The following is a 21,100-nucleotide window of genomic DNA, read 5'->3' as shown; positions in this document are numbered from 1 at the left end:
GTGATGAGCTTATTCCCATTTTGTGTATAGACAGTGAAATAAGAAGATTAAAACCAATTTATGTAACTTGGAAAATGGGCAAGCTTTCAGGCATATGCAAACATGGGCTGCTTTTTCTGCCTGTATCAGGCAGTCTAATAAAAAGAGATCACCTCCTCCTACAAATGTGGCTTCGCTTGCATCCTTAGGCAATGACAGTAACAGTAACAATGCTGTTACAAAGATTAAAGTCAGAAATTATGGAGTGTTGACTAATTTTGACTGCCTGGCGTGAGAAACCTGGAGTCCAATCTTTTCCCAAGTGTTTATTGAGGGCATTGTGTTTTCCAGGTATCTCTCTCACTGGTCTCATTTGCAGCTGCGACCACTTGACTTCTCCGCAGATCTGAATACGGGTGTCCTGGGGTGGGTGCCTGGAAATTGAGGGCAGTGTAGCTTGCTGTGAAAGTTTTAATTTCTGTGATCTGCCCTATATCATGTTGGGAGTTTAATGGCCGTTAGCCAAGGATGGCTTCAATTCTCTTAAACATGAACTCATTTTTCTCTTCTTTCACTTTCCTAACTTCTTTATTTCATACTTTCCAGCTTCTGTAATGGTGAAAGCAGGGGTATTAATGACTCATATCAGTAGAAAATTCACTTTGTCCTGGAATATGGCTATCCTTAGCACCAAGTGAACCAAGCAGCTTTCAACTGCCTGCACTGCTAAAAGGCTGGAGGGCTGGAGATGAAGACTGAGGAAATGATGTGCCCATCAGAAATGGCAAGGCATAGAAAAATCAGTAATCACAGACTCCCCAGAATTCTTACTATCCTTTTATAGCTAGGCAGCAACTTTTCTTTTTCATGCAACCTTTAAATCTCCCATGTACTGTCTTTTTAAATATGTCTGAGTCAAAACCTTGAACTCAAACTAAAGGAGGAGCAGATAAAATTGAGAAGTTAATGAGAAACACTTCTGACAGATAGGCATTGTCAGTGAGGTTGCATAATCCCTGATTTTTAGTGGCATTTAGTGGCGTAACATTGGACTGCAGCACTAGCCAGTTAGAAGAATTTTTTAAGAAGTGTAATTAAATAGTAGGAAAGTGGGGTTTTTTTTGAGAGGTAGCACATACAGTGAGGTAAGCATGGTGGATTTCCATGGATAGGTATTTCTTACTACGTACAAGCAATTAAAAAAGCAAGTTTTTCACCTTGTGTATATACAGGGTCTTGCCTTGAGATCCACTGGAGTCAATTGAGTTGTGCCCAGCCAGGTTCCTCAGGGATAGCTCAGAGAGCAGCTGCTTGTTGGTAGAATGTACACAAGGGTGCATGTTCATCTCGGGTCTTTGTAATTTGTGTTTACCTTTTTGTGTAGAGTACAAATGACAGAGTTTTTGAACAACCACCAAGTAGTCTGCTGTTAAGCTCTTGTTTTAATATGTGCTGAATGGGAGGGCTTAACCTGACTGTATTGGTCCCAAAAGCTTTTGGTAGCATTAAAAATTATGGCCCAAGAAGCTGAATGTAACATGTCGAGGTATAATTATGTTCAGCTTGATTAATCCTGCATGATAATTAGCAGCGTAGCAAGTTTGCAAGATAAGGGATATCTTTGTGCATGCCTGGAAGAGTTTCAGTCTTCTGTCCCACCTGGCCAAGTGTGGTGGCAGTTGAAGGTTCCCATTGTGCAGTGTCTAAACATCACAGTCTCTCTGGCCACATTCCTCCGAGACAGATTCCCCAAAGCCTGCCGGCACACTTCGATTTCTCTGCTGGTCGAGGCAGGGGGTCAGAGAGCAGAGGCAACCGAAGTTGGAGAAAATCTGCTGAAAAGTGAAATGCATCCCCTTTGGCCCCACGGTCTGAGCAGCAAGCTGCTTGTCCTGCATTAGGCCAAGGCACATGATCTTCCCTTTTCCATCCTGCTCTGTGGAAACCAAGGCCGAAAGCGTGGGCAGTCCGGAGTCGGGGCTGTCATTTGTGGCCAGGGTCTGGTACTGGATTTGACCGCTGCCAAGGCTGAGCTGTGTTCAGAAGCAGGACCTATGAGGTACAAACTCAGCACTTGTTCCCCAAGGAGTTGTTTGTTTCTCCTTTCAATTTAGAGCCTGAAATGCCATTTGTTTAATGTTGCTGTTTAAATAATGATTTATAAGGCTGCAAGCCAGCCGTGGTACAGCTTAATGACTGCTATAATTTATGGATGCCACTGGCTACATAAACACTGCTGTAAATATAAAGGATGTCTCCCACAAATTTTACTTTGATACTTATTTGATACTATTCATTTTCCTTGCCTTACACATCTTCCCTGTGTGAGTTTAGGCCACTTCGCTCAGTGATCCAGGGCATTCTGGCTCACCTTGCCAGGAGTCATTAGGGCTGGGAAATGAAAAGATCAAATGTCTATTTTTGTTACAAAGTATTTTAATTAAAAATTAAGTTTCCTTGAGCTTGGATGCAAACATCTGCATCAAGTGGCCCATTAAAAGGGTCATTTGTATTTGGGCTTTTTTGGTTATCTGTTTGTTTTACTGGTTAATCATCTCCTTTATCCAATTTGTTTTGCCTTTGTGCACACAGTAAGCAAGCAAACAGGAGACAGGAATAAAGCATGCATTGTCACAGAGCCCAGCCATTCCCCGGGCTGCAGCTTTGCTATTTGTGTTCTCTAACCTATACCAGGAGCATGTATATACACGTCTAATGCAAATCTGAGCTAATTCAAGCCCCGTCTCCACAGAGATGAATGAGCATGCAAATCTGCTGCTTTGTTTCGGAGGAAAAGCTCCCGGAATTGCTTGATGTCTAGTTGCAAATGACTACTTTATATGCTACAGCCAGTTGACTTCAGGAGATTTGTGTTCCTGGGCTGCAGCAGTAACACCTGGGAAGACAGTAGGTGCTCTTGAATGCCTTGGTTCCATTATAATTAGTGTTAATTCAGTCATGTGCTTGGAAAACTGAGTGCCGTTATGAAGTTATAATGAACTGAGTAAACACAACAACTCCATTGCCTACAATAACCCATCCTCTGAATCTCTGCCTATGGTATCCCAGCAGCTGCTAGGATAAAACATGGACATTGCTGAAAAGATTGTGGATAAAAGTGTGGGGGGGGGCATGACTAATAAACGTGGGGTTCAAAACCATCTGTGAGGAAATTAAGAGAGACAAAAGTAATTCTGAATCTGAGTAGGACTTAAAAGATATTTAAGTGTCATGATGTTACTGACCTGATGGAAGCGCTCTAGGACATGTCTCAACTTTTCTTTAGGTTGTACTTCCAGCAACATGGTGCCATACAGGTTCATTGCACACCCCTAAGAGAAGGGATCACCTACTGAGTTACCAGGGTCCTCCTTACAGCTTTCTAGCGTCCATTTGCACAGACCTGAGCCCGCTGTGTCTGGCTTGTGGCACATGCAGAGCTTTGCATCGAACATAGGGAAAGCTCTCAGCAGTGTCCCTGGGAGTGCGTTTTTGCAAGGAGCACGACAAAGCCACGGAAGATACCTCCTCGTTGCCTTGAACCCTTACCAAGGGGCCCACAGAAATTGTCAGTAACTGGCTCTGAGTTACTTGATATATTTTTTCTGCAAAGCTCTCCTCTGCAGTCATGCCTTGACCCTGACTGAAATGCAAGGGCACTGTGCAGTCTGTATGCAGCAAGCCAGAATTGCTCTAAGGCAGTCAAAAAAATCAAGCTGACAACAACACAGGAGCACCCTTTTCAGGAGCTGGGGTCCTTTATTAAAAAGGTTTGGCATGTATTCCCCCCACTCCTGAATTGATTTGCGCCATAAAATAAGCTTGAAGAGAAATAGTGGTTGTTTTCCTACATGCTTCATTAATTTTTAGTTTTGGCAGGCAATATAAATAAAAGTATCAAGTGCACATCTAATTGAATCACCAGTGATTCCCAACTCCCTGTAGTACCAGAGAACATGATGTAGCTGTGCTGTTTAGCAAGCACGGATGAGTTAGGCAAACAATGGCTCAGTCTGCCCAGAGGCTTTGGTTTAATCTTGAGCATTTACCCATTCAATATGAGACAGGGTTGTTGCAGTGGGGAATTCACAGCACCGATCTCTTCATACTTCTAGGCTTTCCTTCTAGGAGTAGTGGCTGAAAGCAACATCTCTGCAGAGTCAGGATGGTTTTGGTGAATTGCACCTACACCCAGATTTTTGTGGAAGGAGCTCTGGCACGTCCCAGACTTAGCCTTCTCCATACATACTGACTGTAGGGTGTTGCTGAACTAATTCCTGCCTCCTCCTTCAGGTGGCTGACCTAGAGCACGTGTTTCTTAAAAAAACCAAAAACAACAAAACAACCCCACCCCCCCCACCCCCACCCCAAAAAAACCAACCCCAAAAAACCAAAAATCACCCTTGTCCTAAGTATCTCACTCGGCCACAATCACAGGGCTCGGGATGAGACAATTCCTGCAGTAAGGAAAATGATACCCGTCAGTCTGGATGATCTCTGACTTCTCAGCTGTCAGGGGAATTAAGTGCCTCCAGAAAAGGACAATGCTAAGGGACAAGTACTCTGGATCATTTCTGAATGGATGATACTGGGCTCTAATTGTAATGTTCAGCAACCTCATTTCATAAGAGTTGGCTCCTTTCCACATTGCTAGCTGCCTTTTGCTGCCTAATTTAGGTAAAATGAATTAGTGATTCTTGTATCTTGGTAGATATAGCCTGCTGTAGGCTCCCTGACTCAAGGGGAGGGGAGTGGGTATAGAAGAGAAAGAAAAGTAGAAGCCAAGAGCAGACTGTTAGCTGTCTTGCAGAGAGCATATGACTATGTGGTACACCCAAGTCATAGGTAATACATAGGTAATTGACAGGAAGGCACGATGAAAGCTTGCGTTCCTTCCAGACCCTGTAGCCATGTTATTCCTGGGCTGGACAAAGAGGATATCAGTCTTCAGGACTGTCAGTCTAGCAGTAAATTTACACACAATTAAAAATCTATCATGTGTATTGTGGTTTTTTTGAGAAGTACCACAGAGCAGGCTGCAGGATTTCAACCCTCTTTTTGAGGGTCAGAGATGCCTTCCAAGTTACTAGAAATGCCTGGGGAAATGAAATTCTCTGTCAGTGGACCATTAGGTAGTTGAGAAGATTGAACAGGTCAAAGAAAATAAAATAATGACTTTATCAAGTAATTATTGGATTGAGGGGATTTCACAAGATGTTCTCACCTTCAGTGTTATCCAGGATCCCATGACCTGTTGGTTGAGAGGATGGCAATTCAGTAATCTGAAGTGGGTTTTGTTTTCTTTTTCTCTAGGATCTGCTTCTGGCTCAAAAATGGCTCTGGAGGGTTCCTTCAGCTGCTGGAATGGGACGGCCATCGGGCTGGGGCAGGCATGTGACTTCATCAGGGACTGCGCCGAGGGAGAAGATGAGGGAGATATGTGCAGTGAGTAATCCAAAGCCCTAGGCTGCATCTTCCTTTTCCAAAAATATTGGTTGTTTTGAATTTTAATGCCTAAGACTTTAGCTCTAATAGACTAATTTGATACTATCAAAAGACCAGTATCCTCCATAACACATGCAGTTTCTCTGGATGTCTGCCTAGAGCAGACCATTTGATATGTTCCTGTACTCATCTGCATTAGTTCTGCAGCAGATTCTTAAGATGCTCTTAGCGCTTCATCTCTTCCAAACTCCTGATCAAAAAACCAAAGGAAGTACAGCCTGAATAGCTAGGTGCCTTACAGAATTACAAAATGTGTGGTTTGTTAAGAGGCTTTAATCAAAATGTAGCATAGCATGTGGCAGAAGGGAGAGGAAGGAGAAAACTTCTAAGATGAAAAATGAGAAGAGCCAGTAGCTTGCCTTTGACCAGCTCCTGTGTCTTGTACTCCCTCTGGTTTTCTATCCTCTCTTCAGCAGTCAGTAGTCTAATAACATACAGCAGAAGACAGATAGCAGCCTGAGTTTTCTGAAAACTTCCTGTGCCTGAATACTTTGTAATTGTGCTGTGTAACCTAGATACTTTAGGAACTTCCTTTAACCGTCTTGAAGATGCCTTACCTCTCTTCCTGTACCTCTGCATGTTCTACCTCCAGCATCTTCCCCTTTGCCAGTCTACAGACAGTTAGAAGTCAGTCGTATGGTTATCCGCATGGCAAATATATCAAGCAAAATAATCATCGAGAGTTCGTTTACTAGTTTAAAGTGCATGTGTCACAGCTGATCTAGCCTGTGGACTTTTGTTGACAGAGCTGTATTGATTTGGTATGCAAAAAACGTGTTCCCTGTCCAAAATACCAGTACCAGCAAAAGCCTTTGGAATAGAAAAGGCAATTATTCTCAGTTTAGTTTTCACATGTTGCAGCTAGAGCAGGGGAGAATCTGGGTAAGGCAATTCAAATAAGCTGTGTTGACAGAGGTAATGTGCACACTAACAGACTTTTGCTGTTTCTATCATAAACTTAAGAGTGACACACGTCATCTAGCAAATTCCAGTTCTTTGCTGCTAATAAAGAAATAAAGTACCAGATTTTACTGGTGTGGAGAACAGTGGTTTTACCTGAGATCATCCAGTAAGCTAGTTAAAAGCTTGAAATGATACACTTCTCCATCACATTAGACATTGTTACATATATATTTGAAATTATATCCATTAACAACACAGTGAATATTAAATTCACTTTCATAGGAACAGTGTCATCACTGCAGCCTTGCAGCTCCTTAGAACCAGTAATGTTCCATATTAGAAGTACTGGAACCTTTTTGCCTAAGAGCTTTAAAACAGCTCTAAAACCTCATGATGCTATTTCTGTTGTGTTCTACACTTTAATTAAAGAAAACTAGTAAATTATGATAATGAGTAGGTTGAATGCATTTTCATTTCATTGGAAGCAGAGAAGCATATTATTTACCATTAACTATATGTCCTGTTGTATCTGTCTACTATAAATGGCTCTGCCTTGTGAGGGTAATCCTGTCTATACCAGCGGGAGCAGCAGAGCTGTTCATGGATGCAGACTGAGTACCACCAGAGGGTGGGGTAGGTCCAGAGAAAGATGCTTACCTGTTATTTTCAAACATTGGGTGCACCTGTGGCTGGTGTCAGTCCATACTCGCATATCAGGAAGCTGGCTCTGCTTCTGCCCCTAGCTGCCTCCCCGTATCCCATGGTGAGCCGGCTGATAAAGTGACCAGTCCCCCTCACATACATCATCCGCAGAGGCTGGGTTGGTAGCCTTTTCTCCCTCCATGCAGCATTCATCCGTAGCTACTTGCGCAAAGCAGTATAGCTCTTACCGTTGTGTCAGCAAAGAATCTGCTGAGAATGTAAATGAGAAAATGCAAAAAGCAGAAGACATTTAACTGCCTGTTTAGCAGTGTCACTCCCTGGCTTCAGGAGAAGACCACATGGCTTGTATTCGACCACAGGTACCAGGAATGAGTGTTTTTACTCCCAGCCAAAAGCCCCAAAAAGCACCATCTTCCACCCAAGCAACAAAAAAGGCTGGCTTGCCTTAGCAAGGGCTGAGCTTGTGGGTATGTCTGCTTAGCCACTTACAAGCCTGCTCAGTTCTATGGCTGATTTCTCTGCTTTTGCCTCTTTACTGTGTTGACTATTTTTGGCATAAGACTTCTTACACAAAACAGAGAAATGATCTAATGTTTTGGATGTCAGTTACTACATCTGCGTGGCAGCCTAACACAAAACATATGTCATCTTTCAGCATTTGAGTTGTCATTTTACTCCTGAGCAACACGGATGTTTTCATCAGTTTTTTGCAAGTGTGGCAAAAAGTGATTCAAATAGATAAAGCAGAGAAAGGGGGTTCCCAAATGCTTCTGCTTATATAAAAGAGCTGTCAGAAAAAGATGTAGCTGTGCGCAAAATTGAGGGGAGAGCTTTTAAAATTACCATTAACCAAAGTCTTCTATCTTTGAGCTTCAAGGAAGTATTGGGTTGTGGGGTTTTTTCCTTTCACAGTCTTTTAGCTGTGCAGTTACCAATTCTTTTTTTTTTTTCCTTTTTCTTACTATTCATTTGATTTTTGTTCCTTTCTTAGCTCAAAACAAAATCTCCCTAATGCCTGCTGTTTGTTAACATCTCTTTACTTATTAATGGCCAATGAAATGTCACGGTGCTTGTTCTGCATGCAATCAATTAGTCTGTGTAGAGTGTAAAATCAGAGAGGGATGACCCCTAGAGAAAAGCATGTTGCTGTTTGAGTCATAATCAAATATTCTTGCAGGAGCGAAAGACAGCTTCAAAGAGGCAGATGCGGAATTAGATGCCGAACTGTGTTGATTTGGGATCAGACGTACAGATTTAACAGGCTGATGGAAGTGCGACACTGCAAGATACTTTGCAGAAGCACACTTTGCAGACACCTGTTAAGTCTTCAGATGGTTGCAGTCTTTTGTCTCTGTTAGTGAATTCAAGCTTTTATGGATTATAACTTATTGCAAAAGAATAACATTTTTTGTCTTATTGTAGTAGTCACATATGTGATATCCCTGGTATGGTATAAGACAGAGATGAAAACTCAAATCATTTATTAATACAGATTGGCAGAGCTGTGGTTTACAAAAAGGGAGGATTTGTTTCAGTAGTTTTCTACTTCTCTTTTTAGTTAATGATAGCTTGGATTTTGGTTCAGTAATCTTATGTTGCAGGGCAGCAAGTCTGGGCAAAAAATAAAAATTTTACTTAAAAGAAAAAGGTGCATATACTTTTGGCTAGTCCAAAGTTATTTTACTTTCTTTCTCAAATTCACACACAAAAAAAAAATCAGCCTGGGAAAATACTGGTTAATCAGTCAAAGTGTGTTAAGAAAGTAATGGCTATATGAAAAAAAAAAAACCAACAATATAAAAAATTAAAAAGAATGGAGGTCCTGATAGTATATTTATTATCTAGAGACCAAGAACTTAGAGGATTCACCCAGGACTGATTCTTTCTTCTGCCTAAGCGAATTTGAACCCATATTTCCTATTTCCATGCAGAATTTCTAAGGTTGTGGTCTGGAGTTCTGGTCTAATTCAGAAGAAAATGATCACTCAAGTCTTTCCAGGGGTGCTCTTCCACATTTTATAAATTTTACCTGGAATGGGGATTGAAAGTAATGTCCTCCATCTTTCAAATCAATCTCATAACGACTGGGTTGTAAGGGTAATTTTCACTCTTTGCCTCATTGGATATTTAAGGATGTTGAACACATTACCAGTTGAGATAAGGAGGCCTAGTCTCTGGTTCATGAAAGGAGAGACTCAGGCTGTCCTGTGTGGTTGGGGGAGCACGCATCTGTCAAAATACCAGATGGCAGCTAGGGTAGGAACCTATAAAACTTGAATTTGTAATAACATGAGCAAGTGACCAAAAAAGCATAGATAATTAATTCTGCAGGGGCCAGTTTACTTTCCAGGCAAAAATGCATGAAGAAACCACTGGATTAATTTATATCCTAGTGATAGATAGAGCCCAGCAGTTTCCCTGCAAGCAAAATGGTGAAATAGCAACCTGTTGCCATGCTGGGCTCTCTTAAGGTTCCTGTCTTGCATACACTAATCCTTTTGCCCCTTTCTTGATCAAAAGCTGTACTTACAGCAACAAATTGTAACCCCTGGCAGTTCTGAGTTCAGCAAAGCCTTCTGGCTTTAAAGGGTAACTCTTTGTCAACTTTTGAAAAGTATTTTCCCTTTTTATGCTTCATTTTTGGTAGGATTTGGCTGACCACTTTGCTAGCGTAGAGGCAGCCCTTGAAAAAAGCTCATGTTTAAGATTTATGTGCTTCTTTAAATTGTTTGAATAGCTGATCCATTTGGCTTCTGAGATTTCCTCCTAAATTTGATAAAGGTTCACACATACCAGAGTAGTCTTTTATGTTATGTTTGTCTCCTTTATAATACCAGTCTGAAATTTCATCCAAAATTTTAAACTGTAGTATCTGGTTGATTTAAACCTAGTGTTGAATCAAGAGCCTGCTCCATCTGCTTCATATATCATTCCAGTTGCTAATTTTTTCTTGCTATTAAAGGATGAAAAATCTGAGTTAACAAAAAAAAATAATATTTGAACCTATGTAGATTTTGCTTGAATGGTAATTCATTCTGAAGACTTGAAAATAATTTGCTTAGAAACAAGTTTAACATCCTACAGCTTTTCTCTACCTTGTCGCTCAAAGAGTGTCTTACATTCTTACAGTGCTCCAGTCTCACTGGATTACTCTATTCTCCATACCATTTCTACAGGCTGCCTCTTAATCTTAGTAAGGTCTAAATCTTTTGATATTTTTGTCACTAATGATAATATTCAACATGGCAGGTTCCAATAGGCGTAACTCCTGCCTCCTCATTTACTTGATTTTCCAATGAAGTCAGATTAGTTTTCCCTCATCAGCGCAGTGTCTGCACTAAGTGAGTTTGAATTACAAACATTCAGAAAATCGAGAAGTACACATCGAAGGGAAGCGCTAGCCAAAGAGGTCTTTGTGGAATAGCAATACTTGGAATCGTAGGTGCTGTATGTATCCAAAGTAAGAAAGAGTAGCAGAGAAAATGTATCCAAAGTGCATGGGACATCTGAAAATTCATAAAAAATTAATTTGTGGAGGAGGAATGAAATTTTCTGGGAAAGTAATAGCTTCTTATTGATGCCCTTCTTCATCAGCAGTGAGCTTTTTCTGGCCTCCAGGCAGGGATTGCTGCTTAGATGACTCCTCCTGCCGCTCTGACTTGTTTACATCATCCTAGATAGCGTATGGCCGTGAAATGAATTCAGTTGGACACCGAGCCAAGCTGTTTCAGTAGGAATTCAGGACACATTATAATTTGTCATTTTCTTTGGATCCCAGCCTCAGTCTGCACAATGAAATATAATCAAGTTCTGTAGAGGAGTAAAACACAAGGAAGCAACTCTCTGCTTAACGGCTTCATATTTAAAGACCAGGCTGAATGAATTTGGAGATTTTTAAAAGGAAAAACTTGGAAAAGCCTTAACTCCAGTACAAGTTTTGATCTTTTCATAACAGATTTGGGTGCTTGAAGAAAATAGCAGTAAAACATGGCTCTCACCTCCATGTCAGGTTCCAAGTGCAAATTTGGCCCTACTAAAAAGCCAGAGATGTAAGATTTGTTTCAGTTTCCTCTATGAAGTGAGTTATGATTCAAGCTTCTAGAAAACCAAGTATTTCTGGTCTAGGTGCTGCAGTTGCGGTGTTCCCCAGCTGTTTTCTCAGGGTAAACCAAGGAGCGGGTGCATCTGCCACTGACAGTGACTTGCCTTTTGAGGTGTGCAAGTCAGAGCTGAGGCCCTGTGAGCAGGTATTTGGTTGACCTGCAATCTCAGCCAGGAGCTCTACCGATATTTAGATATTTTGAGTGATCTCCAGTTTGAGTACTGGAGCCTCAGTGTCTGACAGAAATTTTATAGCTAGAAAATTTCAGAGGGAAAAATTTTTGATAGTTACAACAAAATCTGAATTTAGGAGCCTCCTTTTCTCACTAGAGAAGCTAATGAAATTGCCAGTGTCACCCAACCAGCAGGTTCTCTTGCTTTGCAAGTTTGTAGTCTGTCCTACATTTTGTAAGTGAAGAAATTTTTACTCTGATTTTAATAAGCAGTTGAAATGGAAAACTGATATCCTGGATATGGAAGTTTATGATATTTTTACCTTGTACTTTTAAACAGTTTTCTTGTATAATTTTCCTTTCTTTCAAAAAAAAGAAGGAAAAAAACCCAACAACCCACAACAAAAACCCCCAAAATTGATTTAAGGCAAGTTTAGGGGAACAGAGAAGGAGAAAACAAAGATGGGCTAAACTGTTTTTTAGTACAGATTTGAGTACGCAGTCCTGTAAAACTGTGAGAAGTCAAGAATATCACCATCCCTTTTACAGCTACATCTGTTTGTTACAGCAGTTTTTCCAGTTTATTGGAAGAAGGACCACCCCCACTGAGCAAGCATGTTCAGGGGCTTTGCACTGCCAACCCCAAGGACTGTTTAGTCTGTATAGCAGAGTAAAATGACTGGTTGCTCTTCTTTAATACCTAATGTAACTCTGTAATAAAAGGGCCCCTTTTCCACTCAGCCTAGCTCTGTGCTCTACCCTTTTCCCCATAAGACCCAGTTTGTGCCCTTTGATTACCAGGAAGCCTTCTGGTACCTGGCAGGGCTGTCAGCTGCACCCTGGGCACAGAGTCTGTATTAAGGATCAGGGGTGATTCACTGAAAGTGAAAATCATGCTGTAGTTGTAGTGATTTTGGGTGGCATTTTACAAGGTCCCTTTTCTGCCAATATTACTTAGTAAGTTCAGAATCTGTCCACATGCTGGAGAAGTGCAAAGGTAGAACTAGAGAGCAGTAGAAACTAGGGATGAGAGAGGGAGGCTTTATTGAGGCTGGTGGGGAAAAATATTTCATGAGTTTTGAAATAAATGAGTGATTCATGGCCAAGTAGATGTTGTTTATGTATGGCAATATAAGTATATGGATCAGGGCAAAAGGAGTAGTACTTTGCACCCTTTGTAAGAACTTGCAATGTAGGTAGGAGAAGGAGATGGAAGGTAAGAGTTACCTTCTGCTTTGAATGAGATGACTATTACTTTAAAACTAGTTAATTTAAAGGCAAAAAGCTAGTGTATCTTTATTGTTCGCAGCTGGAAACTTGCCCGAAATCCTAAGCCAGTGACAGAATGAGTGGGCTTCAAAACCTGGAAGTATGGCTTAAAATAAACTATCCTCTTTTTGTCCATTCATCTCGCCAAACAGATTCACAGGTGCAAAAACTGTGCAAAAAGAGGCACAAAAGGATTCAGTGCTGTACCTGAGACTGCATCAGCGCTCACAGAGAGGAGGTCATGTTGCTGAGCTGGGCTCACTAGAGACCCTAGACTGTGAGGGAGAGGAATCATGTTAGGAACTTACCCCTCTCCAACATTTTGTTCTGTGGGGCTGCGGAACAGTGTTTAGGAAAGCCATCTCCAAGATGCAAATTTGAGTGGGTTTATACCCGTGGAGCTGTAGAGACCAAGTATTTAGGAGACCCCCTTAGTGTATACAGAGATGTGTCCTTTCACTGGGGTTTGTCAAAGCATGGGGGATTCACTTAGTCGCAGCCTGGGGGGGTTGTTTCCCTTGCCACCACCTTCCCCGTGGTCAGGCACACACATGACTCCACACAAGGACCGAGTAGCTTTGGGGGTGCCTGCATGCCCTGGGTAAACTGGGTCAGAATAATCAATGCAGCTCCTCTGTGTGCCCAGGAGGCTCCTGCTCAGCTCACCTGGGTTCTTCTGTGTGTATGTGTGTCTTTCCCTCTTGCAGAAAAGCTTCCCTCTGGCTTTTACTGTTCATTTGAAGAAGAGGACTGTGGCTGGAGGCAGGGCTCCTCTGCATCCCATCCTTCTCCATGGCAAATTGGAAGCCCGGAGCACAACCGTTTTCCTTCAATAGAAGGTGTGTGACAGTAAATAGTAAGTGCATAGAATGAACAGCAGAGTGCAAAAAAGATACAAGATACACAAACAGTGGGGAGAGGGAATAAAACACAAGGCATGTTTTCCAGTGTACTTACATGCTCAGCCTCCAGTGGAGCAAAAGGCATCTCTCTACTGTAACTGCTTTGAGCAGAAGTCTGTCCTGCTCACTTCCTGTCTTGAGGGTGCAGAGTGGTACCCCAGGTCTCCAAGATTGACCAGATACAGAACTTGACCCTTTCTAAACAACTTCACACCAAGTGTTCATCTGCATGACCCTCCTCCATACTGAGCTGTTTTTTTCTTTGTTTTTCCTATTTACTTCCTCTGCTTCTCAGTACTCCTTTTTCCCCTGCTCATGTCCTTGTTTTCCTTCTCTTTGCTCCATTATCCCTCGAGATGTCCACTTCTATGTATAATTGCTGTGTACTTTGTTCCCCTACCCAAATCCCAGTTGTTCGTTTCTAATCCTTCTCATACAAACCAGTGAAGGTTTATACTTTGGGCACTGAACTACTGCTGGTTAAGTTTTGGCAAACAGGCTACCTGCCAGGATAAGCTTTTTCCTAGCGCAGTAATGTGAATCGTTGGAGGCTTTTGTTGCTGAGACACAGGGCATCTAAAGTGATACAGTAATAACAGCAGAGTTAATCGTGTATAATCTCAATATTGCTTTAGATCCAGAGTTAAACATGAAGAGTGAGATTCTCTACTTTGGCATGAACTGGTGTAGGCTACAGTGCAGCTATTCTGGTTTATGTCATCTGATGGCTTAGCCCACAGTGTCACAGACCACAAACTGATGAAGGCATAGGCAGCACAGCAAAGAGCCAGAAAGAGAGGGTACTGTGGGGAGCTGGCAAGTGCTGCTGATTCACTATTTGTCTTATGCTGCAGAGGCAATTTCAGTGAAAGCCCAAATAACTGGGCTCTAAGCAGCAGTATTCTCCTGAGCTGGAGGGCAGAGCTGAAATAGTGCAAATACACACCTTTTCATGCAGAGCTGCCAAGGAAAAACCCTAGTGTTATTACTGCCTGTGTTCCTCCTGTTACAACAACTAAAGGAGCAAAGAGGCCTCCAGCTGCGTTACTCTGGTGGTGTTTTGCCATAGCTGTATTTTGGTTTGGTTTTGACCGAGATAAATATTCTCTTCCAAGTTACTTTTAATTCATAAAAGATAAATTTTTGCTGTTCAGCCTTGCAATGAGGATAAATTTGACGTCATGGTGCAACAGAAGATAGGTGTAGGGGGAAGGCAGACAGACTCCTTCCATGTGTTTCCCAAATATGTTTGTTGGGTAGGTGAAGCTGCATCCCTAATAAATTGAAAAAGCATTCTGCTGTAATAGGAGCCAGGTGACATAGGTTCGGGGAGGTTTCACAAACCCTGAAACCAGAAGGGGAGTGCTGCAGTTTGACCTTCTTCCTCTCTTTTATCCAGGTTCTGTGCTCCTCCTTAACACCAGCAAAGCACCAGCAGTAACAAACACTGTCATGACCAGCACTGCATTTCCAGCTCCTTTGAGGAACTCCCCCTGCGAGGCAAGTCATGTTTTCTTTCCTTCTGCGATTTACAGAGCTTTTTTGTGTGTCTCACTCTGGTTTTCAAATATAGGCACTAGGTCAATAGCACAGCAACCGCTTTCTCTGATGGCTTATCTATAAAATATAATTATTTAATGCCCCTGTGTGCAGGGGAAAGATATGCTTATCTGCTTGAAATGCCACCAAATGTGCTCTGAAAAGCTTGGTGTATCCTGTCCTCATTCTATGGCCTCACATGATATATTACAATCTTCATAATTAGGTGTATGTGCTCTAGGGGTAGGGCAGCCAGCATTACATACACACAAAGAGGAAGAAGCTTACTGCATGAGCCAACATTGTGTTTGCAAGATCCAAGAAAGAATAGGCTTCGGGACTGTTCCCAAGCTGCTCAGTAAATATGGTGCATGCTTTCCTCGTATAGCTGGGATCCGAGCTAGCAGGTCTTCATCACGCTGCACATCAAACCTACCAAGCCTCATGCAGGCCTTGTTCATAGGAGCACTGAAGTAAGCAGCAGCAGAGATAAAGTCGTGTAAGAATGGAACCAGCTTCACAGGTTTGTATTCAAGCAGAAAAGCTATTGACAGTCGTAAGACATCAACTTAAGCAAGGATATCAAGGCTTGCCAGGCAACCTTGCACGTGGTTGTCATTTCTGAGTCAGTTGTACGTAACCCTAAAACTGCACCTTACAGAAAGATGACCTGCCTGCATCTTTTTACTTTAGTCTGTAGCTTCACAGATTATCTTATCACTGATAGGATTTATTTGTGACTTACGACTTTGAACCGTGGCTAGTGACTTAGAGCGTTTCACATCTTGAATGGTCACCCTGAAATGTCATGTCAGTGCCCGGATCTTGGAGCGGAGGGATTTGAGAAAATTGATCCCAGCAAAGCACAGTTTGTTGTTTGCTGGTTGAGCACTGAACAGACAAAAGAATCAGGTTCTCCCTGTTCCAGTGATCTTAAAATGCAGAAAGGCCAAGAAGGGATGCATTAGAAAGTCCTCTGGAATGAAAGTACATAGAAGATGGAGTTTCTTTGGCTTACAGTTTGGTTTGGTTCACTTCTGTTGGATATCTCAGTTCATACAGCAAAGTATATCTGGTTTTGCTTGCTTGATATATTCATGTCGTCTTCCTTTAGGAAATACATTCCACCTTGTTTTCCCTCCCTTCTGTGACAAAGGCATATGCAGGTTCTGAATATTTTAAGACCTTGTTCTGCTGTGGACCAGCAAGAGCGAGTGTTTTTCATAATCCACCTGACACAGGAATCAGAGTGAATGATTTCCCAATATGTGTATATTTTTTTTTCTTGTGTATACAACAGTGCAAATAATTAAACTTGCCATCGGGGGAGAAGCTGCCATGTATTTCATCTGCTCACATGCCATCCCACCTCCGTCACTCCCCTTGGCACTTAAAAGGCATCCGGACGCATCCAGCATTGCAGCTGTCGGTAATAAAGAGTGAAGGAGTTTGGCAAGGGTTTTGTCTCTTGCCTTTTCATATAGTGTCAAAGCTTCTCTTCTCAATGAGCCCCTGGTGGCTTCAAATTCTATTTTACTGGAACAGTCTGTCTGTGAGCAGAATAATTTAATTCTACTTTTCAGCGCAACACAAGAGGAGAAAGGAGATAGTCCCCCCTATGCACTTACTCCTCCAATAGTTGCCAACAAACTTCCTTATAGTGGAATTACAGTCAGAAAAGAGGTTGTGAAAATACCGTAATGCTGTCCTGTATTTATTCACCCTCAATCACTTCCCAGTTGAACTGGCTCAGGTTCAGGCATTAAAAGATGAGTTTTCTTCTACCTGTCGCTGCTGACAGCTTCACCTGGCATGTCACAACCAGGACAGATTCTCTGGCAACTGAAATCCCACTGACAAAATTCACTCATGATTCATGTGACAAAGAGATCTCAGCAAGTGCGTGCAAATTAGACTCATTTATTCTTCCACAGTCAGAGCAAGCCATAAACCTGCCCTCCCTCTTGTATTTGATCCAGCTCACATAATCCTTTAGATATCTGCTTGCTCTCCTTGCATGTTCGCTTACCTAGTGGGTTGTTGTGACAGCTGGTTCCAGTACCCCAGAGAGATTCAGCTCAGATTCACATCCTGCACTAATATATATTAATGATGGAGGCCGTCTTTAAGCCTGTCATTTAACATCCTTCCTCCTCCTTTTTATGCTATGTCTACCCCAATATCAATGTGCCCAGCTCAGCTGAACTCCTGGGGGTGAGGCTGAGTGTTCTGCCCCACCTACCCAGCTCGCTCACCTCTCTTGGGTGGATGAGGTTACCCCTGCTCTGTGCAAGGGACCATATGCTGCAAGCCCTGAGAGCAACCAGGAAGCAACAACCATCCCCAGATTGCTGATCTTGACTCCTCGCTCTTCTCTCCCTGCTACGTGGAAGCTCTGGGGCACTACTAGACCCACTGTTTCACTGAAGCTACTATTTTTTCCCCTTATCTCTTAATTTGTTTTTATTTTATCCGGTGATATTAGACAATATCACCAACCATAGCAAATGCTGACACCCTGCTTTTTAGCTTTAGGTGTTCATAGCAATTAATTACTTCAACCTCAGCATAAGGAGCATTACCTGCTGCAGTGCTGTTTACCAGGCTGGAGGTTTTGGCCAGAATGTCCGTGGAACCAGGACTCAGTGTTGGTGAGGAAACAGTCAAGCAGTCCACAGTGAGTGCCAGCCACAAAGAGTTTGCTAATGCTTCAAGCTTGTTTTTTCTCCCTCAGCCTGTCTGCTTAATCTTCCACTGTGATGGACTGGTAATGAAGATGACTGAACAGTCTGAGAAAATAACTAACAGCCTGGAGATTTGCAGGGTGGCCTGGTCCAAACACCTTGCCTGCTGAAGTTCTGGGCAGCTGTTTGCAGCAGTGCTGATGCTAGCACTCGGAAACCCCAGAGCCTGGACGATCTTTGGCATATGTATTACCGCCGAGTGCAGAATAAGTGCAGCCCTCCATCTTTGTGCTCGCTCCAGCCTGAGGTCGGTCATCAGGAGCATGCTGGGCTACTTACAGGCTGTGCTCCCCTATCATTTCCCACGCCCTGTGGGAGGCTTCTCATTAAATCAGAAAGGGAAAAACCAGCCTGACCTACTGTGTGCTGCCCCACATGCATCAAAAGATGAGGAGAGGGAAAAAAATGCACGCAGGAGATACTGAGCCTGTACTTTCCCACACATGTTTGGGATTGGCCCTAATGTGCCTTACACTTTGTGTATAGCTTTGTATTGTACTTTGCTCCTGTTTGTTTTGGGCAGCTTTATATTTTAATTTTCTTTGTTCTTCAGTGCTTTTGGCAGGTCAGCGTGTTAGTCAGTGATGCTGCCCTTTGTTCTTGGTTCAGTTAGTTTTTCTCTTTCTTTTTGTTGTTTTATTAAATCTTGGCTAGGGTATCCTGGCTTCAAAGAATCTCTCTTGTTTGCAGTCCAGGCAGTCTTTGTTATCTTTTTGCACATTTGGTAGAGTCCTTTCCCTATTGACCCCATTAACTGTGTGTTTAAAACCCAACTTATATGGAAGAGGGAAGCCGTGGGACTTTTGTGAAATCTTGGGGGAATGCAGGAAGTGGTACGCATTGTCCATGAAGAAATGCTCCATTACCCTGACACAGCCAGAAAGGGGAGATGCAACAAAAAGCTCGGGTAATGCTTCAGGAACCAAACTGAGTCACAGTAATCAAGAGTGAAATTCTTTTAACCCACATGTAAAAGTTCATTGGAAACAAAGCACGTGTAATTGAGCGTAGGAATGCATGTAAAGTGTGAAGAATTAGTCCAAACAGTGGCCTGATTTAAAGATAGAATTCATAGAGCTTGAGCAATAAAGCACAGCATTATTGACCCCTTCTCTTCACACTGTGATTCCCTTCCTCTGAGCAGGAATCAGTTGGCCTGCCCAAGGCCAAGAGAGCAAGCAGGATCATGGGGTGGTTCGACATTTTATCATTTTGAAGAAGAAATCCATATGCATGTCATTAGTAGCTCTACTGCTGCCTGGGAATCTGGGAAACCACATAGCAATTAAAGTCCAAGGGAAGTGCTGTCATCTCAGACATCAATCAAGGCAAAACTAAATTGCTTTGCCCCAGTTGATAGCCCCTAGGTGTGTACAGTTTCCAGACTATAATGGCCACCTACTTCTCGGTACTTTGCAAAGATGTCAGAGAGCTGATACAAGAGGGTAGCAGATAACCAGGGAGCACTCGCCTTACTGTGGAAGCTGGAGACTACATTCTGGCCCCCCATGTCTGGACAACAAGGCAGTCCCATCACCCTCAGTCCCAGCGTTGTTCCTGTACAAGTGCAGAGGCACGTACGTTGACTTGCTTTTCATTCCATTTATCAGTGATGCTCCCTGCTGTCTGCATCCTCAGGCTTTGAAGGATACTGTGGTGCCTGTACATCATGAGTCATACCTGTGTCTTTCCAAAACGTTTGGGCTTCTGTCATAAAAAGATGTAAGACCAGGTCCAGGACTGCTGCTTTCCATGAGGGCTTGGCACAGTGTGCACCTGCCTGGGCAGCAGCGGTTGTATGTACCCTGCAAGGTTTTGCCTTGTGGCGGATTATGACCGTTACTTCTGTTTGGAAGTCACTGCAGAAACATGAACGGTCTGGACACTGATTTTTTAGAAAGGCTGAGCTTAGCTCAGCACAAGGGAATCTGTGATAGGCCTTATCGCTGTATCTGAGAAGTAAAAGCCACGCAAGCAGTTTTGGTGTCTGCTATAACAGAGAAAGAGAATAACAACAGAGGTGGTGGTGTCCAGGTGGTGATGAACTTGAAATCAGCCTTTACATATATATCTTCACAAAAGAAGATGACTCTTTGCAAGAGGGACTGCCTTTTGATTTGGAACCAGATTATTTCATTTGTCTGTTAGAGCCTGGGTCAAACCCTTTAAAGGGTATGGTTGTGGCTGAAAAACGATGAAAACAGATTCCAGTGGTAGTAAAAGAGCTTTGTGCTTTTGGCCATGTTTACAATAATGAAAATCTTTTTCTGATGCTATTTTGACATTTCAACTCGCTATTTCGTGAAAGCCAGCATCATGTTATGTAAGTACATACTAAACTGAGCTGGACTTCTTTTAAGCTTGAAATTACTTTTTGAACGTGAACATACTCTCTCTAGAAAATAAATATAATACGTTGATGTAAAACAGTATAGTTGAAGTTTACCCTCTCATTCTGGTTTATTGATAAAAAGATGTTTTCATCCTCTGTGGTTATTAATTCAGTTCCCTTTTCTATGCAAAGGTGTTGTGTTTTTTTAAAGCATGCAAATCAATAATATAAATCATTCCTTGAGCGCATTCTGAGCCCCATGCTGACACCTGCAGAGTGTGTCTTTTTTTCTCCTCTATTCCTTGAGCTTTAAATAACTTAGAAGGGTACATGGTAATAACATTGACTCAGAACATTTATGAGCATGAAAAATATATGCCTCTAGCACAGCGTTTCATGTGCTTTATTTTGCAGAATGTTGTTAGCATCCTTTTTTATTATTTTAAAGTGTTGTTTTTAAAATCTGTACAGTTTATTCACTGTTACCTGTCTTTATCTTATCTTGCTTCCTTTGCCACCTGGCTTCTGTGTCATTGTACTGGAGGATTTATGATATCTGAACTTTCTTGAAGGCCTGGTCACCCCATAGTGCTCTGGTAGCAAAATTATGAACTCTTTCTGTTTCTTTTTTGCTGTCATCTTTATTTTGTTTGTTTGTTTGTTTCCTGAAATGAAGGTGCTTTCATTAAGGTTTTGATTTTATGCAAATAGACTTAATCAAGAAATAACATGAGAATAAATAGCATGAGAATCTCTTCATATAAAATGCAAGCTTCTCTTGCCTGCCTAGGTATTTTAAAGCTATATGATCAGGTTGGTTGATTATAATTTTATCAGTTACATAAGGTTTTTGCTTACACATCCGAGTCCTAAGCAAAAGCAGAGGTGTCAGCAGACTACAAGGGAGACTGACCACACACCGTTGTTGATCTGGCTAAAAAACACAAGCAAGACCTTTTGGTCATCTTTCTTATTCATAGGAGTCCAAGT

General features: G+C 42.2%; 1 protein-coding gene across 1 annotated transcript in view; it reads left to right on the top strand.

Annotated features, from left to right (window-relative positions):
* Nucleotides 1-21,100, top strand: part of ALK (ALK receptor tyrosine kinase) — a 281,236-nt gene that overhangs the window by 200,239 nt on the left and 59,897 nt on the right. Inside the window, exons 6-8 of the mRNA XM_056357022.1 lie at nucleotides 5,293-5,424; nucleotides 13,301-13,432; nucleotides 14,895-14,995. Coding sequence (XP_056212997.1) covers nucleotides 5,293-5,424; nucleotides 13,301-13,432; nucleotides 14,895-14,995 — 365 coding nt within the window. The remainder of the gene's footprint in view (nucleotides 1-5,292; nucleotides 5,425-13,300; nucleotides 13,433-14,894; nucleotides 14,996-21,100) is intronic.

Source organism: Falco biarmicus, chromosome 12, assembly GCF_023638135.1.
Source record: "Falco biarmicus isolate bFalBia1 chromosome 12, bFalBia1.pri, whole genome shotgun sequence".
In the NCBI taxonomy this organism is placed as follows: Eukaryota; Metazoa; Chordata; class Aves; order Falconiformes; family Falconidae; genus Falco; species Falco biarmicus.
The sequence above is the reverse complement of the archived record's forward strand: the minus strand, read 5'-3'. Positions and strand labels throughout refer to the sequence as shown.